Genomic DNA, 11,924 nt, shown 5'->3' with positions numbered 1-11,924 from the left:
TGCGTTACTGCCAGTTTAATGCCATATAGTTCTGTGTGCGTTACTGCCAGTTTAACACCATATAATTTTGCATGCGTTACTGCCAGTTTAATGCCATATAGTTCTGTGTGCGTTACTGCCAGTTTAACGCCATTTACTTCTGTGTTCGTTACTGCCAGTTTAACACCATATAGTTTTGCGTGTGATACTGCCAGTTTAATGCCATATCGTTTTGTGGTGTCATTGGTGTCAGTGGGAGCAATAGTGTCCCATCATTGGTGTCAGTGGGAGGAATAGTGTCCCATCATTGGTGTCAGTGGGAGGAATAGTGTCCCATCATTGGTGTCAGTGGCGGGAATAATGTCCCATCATTGGTGTCAGTGGGAGGAATAGTGTCCCATCATTGGTGTCAGTGGGAGGAATAGTGCCCCATCATTGGTGTCAGTGGGAGGAATAGTGTCCCATCATTGGTGTCAGTGGGAGGAATAGTGTCCCATCATTGGTGCCAGTGGGGGGGGAAACAGAACAAAAAAAACTTGTCATAAATACTAGAGGTGCATCATTGAGCATTGCTTCGTTCTTCACAGTCATCACAAGTATGACCAAGCCCTAATGATGGGAATGACAGCTTAGATTGGGAGTGTCCGGGTCAGGAGCTCCGATACTCGGAGTCTGATCATTTATTCGTTTCTTGTTTTTCTTCATCTCCCTTCTCATCGATGCCAAGGAACTAAAAAAAACAGGGCAGGTAAGGTGAGCCCCGCCCCAGACTCTGATTGGCTGGTAGTTTGTTGAGATAAAGAGCTGAGCTCACCTGGATCCAGATCTTTCCATCGATCCGAGGAGGAGAGCAGGAAGAACGAGTCCTTCCTTCCCGGTAAGTGATGGGATTCCTCTTCTTTTATTGAATCCCTTTCCACCTAATGGTAAAACAAATCTAAATTCCCAGAAGCTCAAATCCGTAGAGATCACCACAACTATTGTGTACATCCAGGGGGGTCATTCCGCGTTTTTTTCAGGACCAATTGGGCTTTCATTTGGTGGTGAACAGTGATAAATATCTCCTGATTTTTTTTTTTTTAAAAGGTTGATAGACTCATATAGAAGATATAGAACCTCGTAATGGGATTTTAAAGGCAATTTGAAAAAAATTAAGAAAATTGTATATATAAAAAAGAAATAGAAATATATTTTTTTATATATACAATTTTCTTTATTTTTTTTTTAAATTGCCTTTAAAATCCCATTACGAGGTTCTATATCTCCTGATTTTTTTTTATTATTAAAGGAAAACTGTCCTAAAATTGTAAAAAAAAAAAAATTTGTAGCTGTATAATTCTTGGTACTAACATAACCTACCATCAAAGACCAACCCAAAGAAAAAATAAAATAAAAATCTCCCGCTCCTGATTAGACACGTGCAATTCATTTTATTACGAATTTGTTGTCGGATAAAAATTCAGCACATTCGTTGCCATCGGAAACATCCGAATGAACGAAAGACTCTGAGTGATGAATTCATTCATAAAAAAAAAACGAAGAGAGAATGAAATTCCGAAAATTTGAAAAATCAGAAAATCTGAAAAAAAAAAAAAAACACGATTCAACCTTACGAGTTTAACAAATCGATTACAGTCTGATAATTTAGTTTTTCGTATTTTCTATTATAGTTAAATTATTATATATTTTTTAAATTATTATTATTATTTATTAACCACTTAAGCCCCGAGCCTCTTTCTAAAATGTGGTGTTTACAAGTTAAAAACATAGGGCCGGATTCAGAAACGATTTTACGGCGGCGTATTTACGTACAAACGTAAATGCCTTTCTGAATAGGCGTAAAGATGCGACGGGGCACATTTTAAATTACGGCGGCGTATCTGGAGATACGCCGCCGTAATTTAAAATGTGCCCCGTCGCATCTTTACGCCTATTCAGAAAGGCATTTACGTTAATTTTTCTCCAAGACACGACTGACGTAAGTCTCTTACGCCGACGTATCTTGGGTCCTTTTTTACGCTGGCCGCTAGGGGCGCTTCCGTATATTTCCGCGTAGAATATGCAAATGAGATAGATACGCCGATTCCGATTTATGCTGTCCATGTGACGGATCTCCTGTAAGATCTTCTTCATGTCCCCAGCCCCCCTCCCCCTCGTATTTTCTGGTTCATCGCTGCGCATCGTCAAAACAACACTTTTTCTCTCGTTTGGATCTTTGTAATTCTCCATCTGAATAAAAATGTCTTCCATTCGATCATTTCCAGATAATTGACCACAATTAGAACTTCCAGCTTCTACTTTTTGGTGGTTCACCCGACCCGACCTTCCACATGTCCGCCCACCACACCAATCCAAGGATGCCTGGAAATGAACTGGAAAGGGCTTTATTATTAATTATCGACATCTTCGATAACTATGCCCAAAAAATTGGTGATTCAAACACGATAAGGAAGAGTGACCTAAAAGATCTTATGAAGAACGAGCTTGGAGGGTTCCTTGAGGTGAGACACGAGTCGGGGGAGGGACAGCTGTGCGATGATTTGAGACATTTCATTGGATGTAGAAGGTGTTGTTTAGGTGAAATCTTTATCTCTACTATGGACTGTAGCAAGTCACACACATGAGTCCGCAGCCAAACCGGTGATTGGGAAATCTTTTAGAAGTCTTCCTGCTGGTATCTGACAGGACCGTCTTCATAGCATCATGGGCCCCTGGGCAAAGTAATGCACTGGGGCCCCTCCAGCTTGCCCCAATTTACACCCCTACTTTCAAGAAATAAAGTATAAATAGTTGATAGAATTAAACATTCATATTCATTATGTATTAGTTCAATAAAATCGATTTTACAAAAGGAAAACGTTCCATAAATCAAAGACTAGTCAACACAAAGGGCACAGTACAGGGGGAATACAGAAGGGCACAGTACAGGGGGAATACAGAAGGGCGCAGTACAGGGGGAATACAGAAGGGCACAGTACAGGGGGGAATACAGAAGGGCACAGTACAGGGGGGATGCAGAAGGGCACAGTACAGGGGGGAATACAGAAGGGCACAGTACAGGGGGGATGCAGACGGGCACAGTACAGGGGGGAATGCAGAAGGGCACAGTACAGGGGGAATACAGAAGGGTACAGTACAGGGGGGAATACAGAAGGGCACAGTACAGGGGGGATGCAGAAGGGCACAGTACAGGGGGGAATACAGAAGGGCACAGGGGGATGCAGAATGGCACAGTACAGGGGGGAATGCAGAATGGCACAGTACAGGGGGAAGACAGAAGGGCACAGTACAGGGGCAATGCAGAAGGGCACAGTACAGGGGGATGCAGAAGGGCACAGTACAGGGGGGAATACAGAAGGGCACAGTACAGGGGGATGCAGAAGGGCGCAGTACAGGGGGGGAATACAGAAGGGCACAGTACAGGGGGGATGCAGAAGGGCACAGTACAGGGGGAATACAGAAGGGCACAGTACAGGGGGAATACAGAAGGGCACAGTACAGGGGGGATGCAGAAGGGCACAGTACAGGGGGAATGCAGAAGGGCACAGTACAGGGGGGAATACAGAAGGGCACAGTACAGGGGGAATACAGAAGGGCACAGTACAGGGGGGAATACAGAAGGGCACAGTACAGACTTACAAAACCTATTCCATCTTGGATAGAATTGACTAATTCTACAGAGGACAAAAAAGTCTTGTCCCACTACCGATACAACCAGACACAACGAGCCCGATAAATTATCAGTGTCCCCTGGGTCACATCTTGGTAGGTTTGTGCCCCACGTTTCCCCGGCACGGCAGCCCATTTATTTGGGTTTCCCTAAAAAAAAAGTGTTTGCACCTTTTTAAAAACACGTAGGGAAATCAGATTGCGCTTTGGACCGTGCAGTTTCCTTGCGTTTCCCACAAATATGCTGCGGGATGAGATGCGTGGGGGCTGCCAATAAGAACAGCGCGTTTCGTCTGCGGGCGGGTGCAGGTAATAGCTGCAATTCCCACATCCCCGACCATCCGCACAGTGTGAACCTTGCCTGAAACAGAGAGACAAATTCTGTAACATTATGTTGCAAAAAAAGTAGCAAATTGTGACCAATGACCTATTAATTGTACAGGGAGCATCGATCGTATGGAATCCTGTGCCGCCTACTGCTTGGCGACCCAATGGGCTTCTTCTATGTGCCCAAAACGAAGGCAAATTTTCACCGATACGGAGCGCAAACTGTGACATTGATGAGACGTAGAATGGAATCTCGGGGGAATGTAGGGGGGCGGGGAAAGGGGAGTGTGACGGTATCGGTATGATATCCCCGTCAACGTTCCCTTCTTCCCATAACGAAAATCACCCCAATATTCCACGAGGAGGGATATCCCTGGAATCGCCCAGAAAGCCACACATGAGACCAGCTTACTGCTTGAACAACACAGAGTTTTAATGGTAAGAAACCAGAGCTTATATGTGGTTACAACTGTTACAATGACAAATCTCCGCCCCCCCTCACACAGTGGGGGGTCTTCAATACAGCTCCTTTGAAATAAAGATATTTCTTTGAACTACTCAGTAGCTAGCCGAGTCGGCACCGCATATAGAGAGATAATTATCACAATGAAGCAATCAGCATAATTAACACAAGCCACTTATCTAATCACAGTAACCAGTAAACACAGGGCTAAAACAATTAACATTTGAAACAGGGCTAGCTGCAGAAGAGTAACTACAATTAACAGCCTTAAACAAGCAGGGAGGATTAACCTGAAGCATATAGGTAAAAAGTCCATCACAATGGCCCCCATTCTTCTCCCTGCTCCGGCAAACCCGGTTGGACCTTCCCTGGTCCAGTAGGGTTGACGGGTTCAGAGCTTTTAGTCCGAGGTTAACTCCGTTTGGCATGACTGACCTCCCTTGACAACTGCTCCCGACTTAGGTATGCCACCGGGTCGTCAGATCACACGCCGGTCAGTCCCCAAGTCTTTCTGCGATCTGCAGAGTCACCAGAAGTCAGTGTGAAGATGGCGAATGGGTCTGTGCGCCGCCATCTAGGTGTCCCGCTATGGGAGGGGCAGGTTATGGCTCTGAAGTGACAATCACAGGAGATTCATAAAAAGAAAAAGTTATATTTGTGCTGTAGCACTGGTGCTCAGAGTCCGGGGGGGGGGGGGGGGGAGGGGACTCAGAGCCCCATAAGGTCAGCCACCCCCTGCTCCCTCCGCAGCCGCCGGTTCTCCTCTTTGAGCTTCTCCAGCTCCATCTCCAGTTCATGGAGCCTGGGGGGGTCAGCCCGCTGTGACCTCAGGTGGTTGTTCTCCTCCTCCATGCGGCTTATGCACTCCTCCAGCTCCATGTACTCACGGATCAGATCCTGCTTGCTCATGTCCTGCAGGCTCTCCACGTGGTCCTTCATCATCAGGAACTGGGTGGGGGTGTAAGGGGCCACCGGTGGGCCCTTGGCGAACATCTCGGCCCGCATCTGGGATGCCCGCTGTGACTCCCTCTCCTCCAGTCGCTTCTTCTCCTCCCAGGTCCGCTGGTTATATGACTTCCAGGACCTCTTCTTCTTGGAGGTTAGCTGGCGGTGCCTCTTTCTGCCCAGCTCCCTCCAAGGCCCCTCCGGCTCATGGCTGTCGCCCATGACCAGCTGACAATGGTGTTCCCTGTTGTCCGTAATAACAGATTGTACCATGAGGGCTTCGTAAGGGGTGCCCAATGGTTCTTCCTGACCCAGCTCCTGGGGATCCCAAGCCGAGTCTACACAATGGGCTGCTGCTGGTGGGCGGTACCCAGGTTGAGACCAATTTGACCTGGTGTTGTCATTCATGGGGCAATTCTGCTTGAAGTGACCCAACTGTTTGCACCGGAAGCAGCGTTGTTCGTTGTCCTCCTGGCGTGGGTAGCGAGGGCTATATGTCATCGGTCTGTTAGGCGGTTGGTATCTAGCGGCTGGTGGGTGTGAGGGCGCCGTTGGTTGTGGGGGTTGTACCCGTGGTGTGACCTGGTTTGTCTTGCGAGTATCCGCATATTCATCCGCCAACTTCGCGGCCTCTGGTAGAGTCATGGGCCTGCGATCTCTCACCCAATCCTTGACGTCCGTCTGGATGTGATTGTAAAATTGCTCCAGGAGCATTAGTTGCAAAATGTCCTCTGCGGTGGTGGCCTGGCTGCTGTTAACCCAGTTAGAGGCCGACAGGGACAGCTGGCATGCCCATTCTGCGTAAGAGTCTTTCGTGGTTTTGCGTGAGTCCCTGAACTTCTGTCGGTGGGACTCTGGGGTTACTGCATAGCGAGCCAGGAGCACTTCTTTAACCCGGGCGTAGCTATGGATATCCTGATCTGGCACGGTCCGGAAAGCATCAGAAGCTTTGCCTGACAGTTTGCCTGACAATATTGCAACCCACTCTCTTCTAGCTTGTTGGCTGGCGATTCCTCCTCCTGAATCACTGGTGTATCCATCTCTTGTACTGCTGGCGTTGCTGCAATCCCGTCCTCCTGGTCTATCTCCATTGATTCCGCTATGATGACCCGCTTGGTTTTGTTGCTAGCAATCCTTCCAGTAGTTCTTCCAGTAGTTCTTCCAGTGTCTGCTTGGAATCCGGGTGTGAAGGAGAGTAGAAGGGAAGATCCCGCTGCTGCCAACCAATTTGTGACGGTATCGGTATGATATCCCCGTCAACGTTCCCTTCTTCCCATAACGAAAATCACCCCAATATTCCACGAGGAGGGATATCCCTGGAATCGCCCAGAAAGCCACACATGAGACCAGCTTACTGCTTGAACAACACAGAGTTTTAATGGTAAGAAACCAGAGCTTATATGTGGTTACAACTGTTACAATGACAAATCTCCGCCCCCCCTCACACAGTGGGGGGTCTTCAATACAGCTCCTTTGAAATAAAGATATTTCTTTGAACTACTCAGTAGCTAGCCGAGTCGGCACCGCATATAGAGAGATAATTATCACAATGAAGCAATCAGCATAATTAACACAAGCCACTTATCTAATCACAGTAACCAGTAAACACAGGGCTAAAACAATTAACATTTGAAACAGGGCTAGCTGCAGAAGAGTAACTACAATTAACAGCCTTAAACAAGCAGGGAGGATTAACCTGAAGCATATAGGTAAAAAGTCCATCACAGGGAGAAATGGAAAATGATGATTGGTTAAATCTCTGTCTTCGTTCTCTAGACGCAAAAAGGCTTGGCTGCCGAGAAAACGATTATGAAGTACGTAGACGACATAAAAGGGGATGCAAACATCAAACATTTTGGCAATGTCATTGTCACTGTGATGGAGGCCATGAGGGAAAGAAGCTGCTGAACTCCAACTTCTCATCCCACCAATCCGGAGCCTCTTCTACAAAAATACTGAAGCCTCAATAAACTACAAATTTATCTTTTACCCGATTATGTCCTTCTGTTTTCTCTATAACAATATCCATAGAATACGAATGATTATAACTCAATATCAATATTCCTGGCCATCAGGGTGTCATTGTTCTGGGACCCCCAAGTGTCAGGGTGTCATTGTTCTGGGACCCCCAAGTGTCAGGGTGTCATTGTTCTGGAATCCCCAAGTATCAGGGTGTCATTGTTCTGGATCCCCAAGTGTCAGGGTGTCATTGTTCTGGGACCCCCAAGTGTCAGGGTGTCATTGTTCTGGACCCCCAAGTGTCAGGGTGTCATTGTTCTGGACCCCCCAAGTGTCAGGGTGTCATTGTTCTGGGATATCCAAGTGTCAGGGTGTCATTGTTCTGGGACCCCCAAGTGTCAGGGTGTCCTTGTTCTGGATCCCCAAGTGTCAGGGTGTCAGACCCCAGTTTAGCTAAATTTTTCGGGATTGACAAAATAGACCCAGATTGGAGAGGAGGTAACATGATCCAGAAGATATAAAAAAAAGAAACGGAATGGATCTACAAATGAAATACACTCACTCCCGCGGGAATAAATGTAGATATAGACTTAAATTGTTATTTATCTAATTATTAGGGATTTACTAGGTTTACTTCTTGCATAATGGTTATTTGCAATATTGTAAAAGGTGTTCCAATTTATTTGAATTCAGTCCCATCATTCGCCACTAGTTGGTAATTCTCTTAAAAAATATTTGTATTGCCATCTGGTTTCTGTGCACAAGATGGCGACACTTAAAGAAAGAAAAAATTACTGTATATAAAATATTTTTATTGCCATCTGGTTTCTGTCCACAAGATGGCGGCACTTAAAGAAAATGTATTTTCTATTTTTATTTTATTTTACATTTGAAGTATTTTAATGTAGCGCCCCCTTACTTTCAGTATGGGCACTACGCTTAAGTTAGTGGGGAATGGGAGAGTTACTTTGCTCCCATTCACTATTTGTTTAAAATTTGGGACTTATGTCATTCCAGAAATGTCCACTGGGTCAGTCTGTGGTCCAGGGATGCAATACAATCCCTGGCCAGCAGTTGGCGCCAGAGGGGTTCTGGCAGAGTACGTTTCTCCAGCAGCCAATCAGAGGAGCTTTTTCCCTCGCGGGGCGTGCTGGAGAGGAGTATATCTGTGACAGATGTCATGTGCTCTAAAATCTTTGTGGGGTCCCGTTCCAGGTGCGGCATCCACCTTCAGGGTGCGCGCATCCATGGACCCCGCCGGCGTGGCCCACCTGGCCGAAACTGCAGGCCACACAAACCCTCATCCGGAGGTACAAGGGGACCCCAGTGACTTACTGGGCTCCCGGTTCTACTGAAAGGATCCCAGGCTGGGTGCCGTTCGATTGGGGAGTCGGTTTGAGGAGGACCCGGAGGCAGGTCGTCCAACAGAGCCTGAACAAACCAATTGGGGATCCGGTACACCAAAGCCGAGATACACCAACGCCGAGATACACCAACTCCGAGATACACCAACTTCGAGATATACCAACACCGAGATACACCAAATCCGAGATATACCAACACCGAGATACACCAACACCGAGATATACCAACACCGAGATATACCAACACCGAGATACACCAACACCGAGATACACCAACCCCAAGATACACCGAGATATACCAACACCGAGATATTCGAACACCGAGATATTCGAACACCGAGATACACCAACCCCAAGATACACCAACACCAAGATACACCAACACCAAGATACACCAACACCGAGATACACCAACCCCAAGATACACCAACCCCAAGATACACCAACACCGAGATATACCAACACCGAGATATACCAACACTGAGATATTCGAACACCGAGGTACACCAACACCGAGATACACCAACCCCAAGATACACCAACACCAAGATACACCAACACCGAGTTACACCAACTTTGAGATACACCAACTTTGAGATACACCAACTTTGAGATACACCAACTCCGAGATACACCAACTCCGAGATACACCAACTCCGAGATACACCAACTCCGAGATACACCAACTCCGAGATACACCAACTCCGAGATACACCAACTCCGAGATACACCAACTCTGAGATACGCCAAAACACTGAGATACGCCAACACCGAGATACGCCAACACTGAGATACGCCAACTCTGATATACGCCAACACCCAGATATACCAACACCCAGATATACCAACAACCAGATATACCAAAACCGAGATACACCGGGCCAGATTCACATAGGTTAGCGGATCTTTAGATCCGCGTAACCTATCTGATTTAAGATCCGCCACCGCAAGTTTTTGAGGCAAGTGGTTAATTCACAAAGCACTTACCTCAAAACTTGCGGCGGCGTATCGTAAATCCCCCGGCGGAATTCAAATTCCGCGGCTAGGGGGCGTGTAGTATTTAAATCATGCGCTTTCCCGCGCCGATCGAACATCGCAGGCGCCGTCCGCAAATTTACCCAGCGTGCATTGCAGTAAATGACGTCGCAAGGAGGTCATTGGTTTAGACGTGAACGTAAATGGCGTCCAGCCCCATTCACGGACGAGTTACGCAAACGACGTAAAATTTTTAAATCACGACGCAGGAATACTTAACATTGGCTGCGCCTCATAGACCCAGGGGTAACTATCCGCCGGAAAAAGCCGAACGCAAACGACGTAAAAAAAAAGCGTCGGGCGGTCGTTAGTTTCTGAATCGGCGTATCTCCTCATTTGCATATTCGTCGCGTAAATAAACCGAAACGCCACCTAGCGGCCAGCCTGGAATTGCAGCCTAATATCCGACGGTGTAAGTCACTTACACCTGTCGGATCTTAGGCATATCTATGCGTAACCTGATTCTATGAATCAGGCGCATAGATACGACCGGCACAACTCAGAGATACGACGGTGTATCAGGAGATACACCGTCGTATCTCTTTGTGAACCTGGCCCACCAACTCCAAGATACACCAACATCGAGATACACCAACACCGAGATACACCAACTCCGAGATACACCAACTCCGAGATGCACCAACTCCGAGATACACCAACACTGAGATACGCCAACTCCGAGATGCACCAACTCCGAGATACACCAACACCGAGATACGCCAACTCCGAGATGCACCAACTCCGAGATGCACCAACTCCGAGATACACCAACACTGAGATACGCCAACTCTGATATACGCCAACACCCAGATATGCCAAATTGAGATACACCAACATCGAGATACACCAACACCGAGATACGCCAACACCGAGATACACCAACATCGAGATACACCAACTCCGAGATACACCAACACTGAGATACGCCAACTCTGATATACGCCAACACCCGGATATACCAACACCCAGATATACCAACACCCAGATATACCAACACCCAGATATACCAAAACCAAGATACACCAACTCCAAGATACACCAACATCGAGATACGCCAACTCCGAGATACACCAACATCGAGATACACCAATACTGAGATACACCAACACCGAGATACACCAACTCCGAGATACACCAACATCGAGATACACCAATACTGAGATATACCAAAAAAGACATCTGAAGGTGGACAATGCCCATAACATTGTCAATCTTATTCACCTGTTCTTTCTTTCCTGAGGGATGTACTCGTAGAATTAAATCTCGGATTAATGTAGACAGGTGGGGGCCGGTCAAATCTGGAAAACATTGACTGATTAACCCTTTGTCTTCTTTCTTCAGGAGCTTATAGACTCCGCCCTCGAGGACAAGATTATAAAGGAAATGAAGGAAGGAGTTGGGAAGGTGGTTCTCCACTTCAGCTCTATAAACACACCCCATCTCACCCACAGGATCGACTGAGCCACTCCGACTTCTCATCCCACCAGTCCGGGGGCTTTTTTTCAAATACTGAGGTCTCAATAAAATTATATATAAGACCGTGCCAAAGGATAATAGTATACACTATATTACCAAAAGTATTGAGACGCCTGCCTTTCCACACACATGAACTTTAATGGCATCCCAGTCTTAGTCCGGAGGGTTTAACATTGAGTTGGCTCCACCTTTTGCAGCTATAACAGCTTCAACTCTTCTGGGAAGGCCGTCCACAAGGTTTAGGAGGGTGTCTATGGGAAGGCCGTCCACAAGGTTTAGGAGGGTGTGTCTATGGGAAGGCCGTCCACAAGGTTTAGGAGGGTGTCTATGGGAAGGCCGTCCACAAGGTTTAGGAGGGTGTCTATGGGAAGGCCGTCCACAAGGTTTAGGAGGGTGTCTATGGGAAGGCCGTCCACAAGGTTTAGGAGGGTGTGTCTATGGGAAGGCCGTCCACAAGGTTTAGGGGTGTGTCTATGGGAAGGCCGTCCACAAGGTTTAGGAGGGTGTCTATGGGAAGGCCGTCCACAAGGTTTAGGAGGGTGTGTCTATGGGAAGGCCGTCCACAAGGTTTAGGAGGGTGTCTATGGGAAGGCCGTCCACAAGGTTTAGGAGGGTGTCTATGGGAAGGCCGTCCACAAGGTTTAGGGGTGTGTCTATGGGAAGGCCGTCCACAAGGTTTAGGGGGGTGTCTATGGGAAGGCCGTCCA

General features: G+C 47.1%; 1 protein-coding gene across 2 annotated transcripts; it reads left to right on the top strand.

Annotated features, from left to right (window-relative positions):
* The first annotated feature begins 753 nt into the window (after positions 1–753).
* On the top strand, positions 754–11,222 carry LOC120920552 (protein S100-B-like). Of its 2 annotated transcripts, none has more exons than XM_040332697.1 (3): positions 754–856; positions 2,244–2,480; positions 11,083–11,222. In XM_040332697.1, the coding sequence occupies exons 2-3, from the start codon at positions 2,310–2,312 to the stop codon at positions 11,200–11,202; spliced, it is 291 nt and encodes a 96-aa protein (XP_040188631.1). In that variant the 5' UTR covers positions 754–856; positions 2,244–2,309; the 3' UTR covers positions 11,203–11,222. The 2 variants fall into 2 exon arrangements, with proteins under 2 accessions (XP_040188631.1, XP_040188630.1); XM_040332696.1 differs by lacking the exon at positions 11,083–11,222 and adding an exon at positions 7,160–7,377.
* Positions 11,223–11,924: the final 702 nt, after the last annotated feature.

The sequence above is a fragment of the Rana temporaria genome, chromosome 13 (assembly GCF_905171775.1).
Source record: "Rana temporaria chromosome 13, aRanTem1.1, whole genome shotgun sequence".
NCBI classification, from domain to species: Eukaryota; Metazoa; Chordata; class Amphibia; order Anura; family Ranidae; genus Rana; species Rana temporaria.
Note: the sequence above shows the minus strand (reverse complement) of the source record. Positions and strands in the feature narration are given on the sequence as shown.

Bases quoted from the DNA above. Each gene is read 5' to 3' on its own strand.
- LOC120920552 (XM_040332696.1), top strand. From the start codon at position 2,310: ATGTCCGCCCACCACACCAATCCAAGGATGCCTGGAAATGAACTGGAA. The intron at 2,481-7,159 runs GTGAGACACGAG...TTCGTTCTCTAG, and splicing joins AGCTTGGAGGGTTCCTTGAG to ACGCAAAAAGGCTTGGCTGC.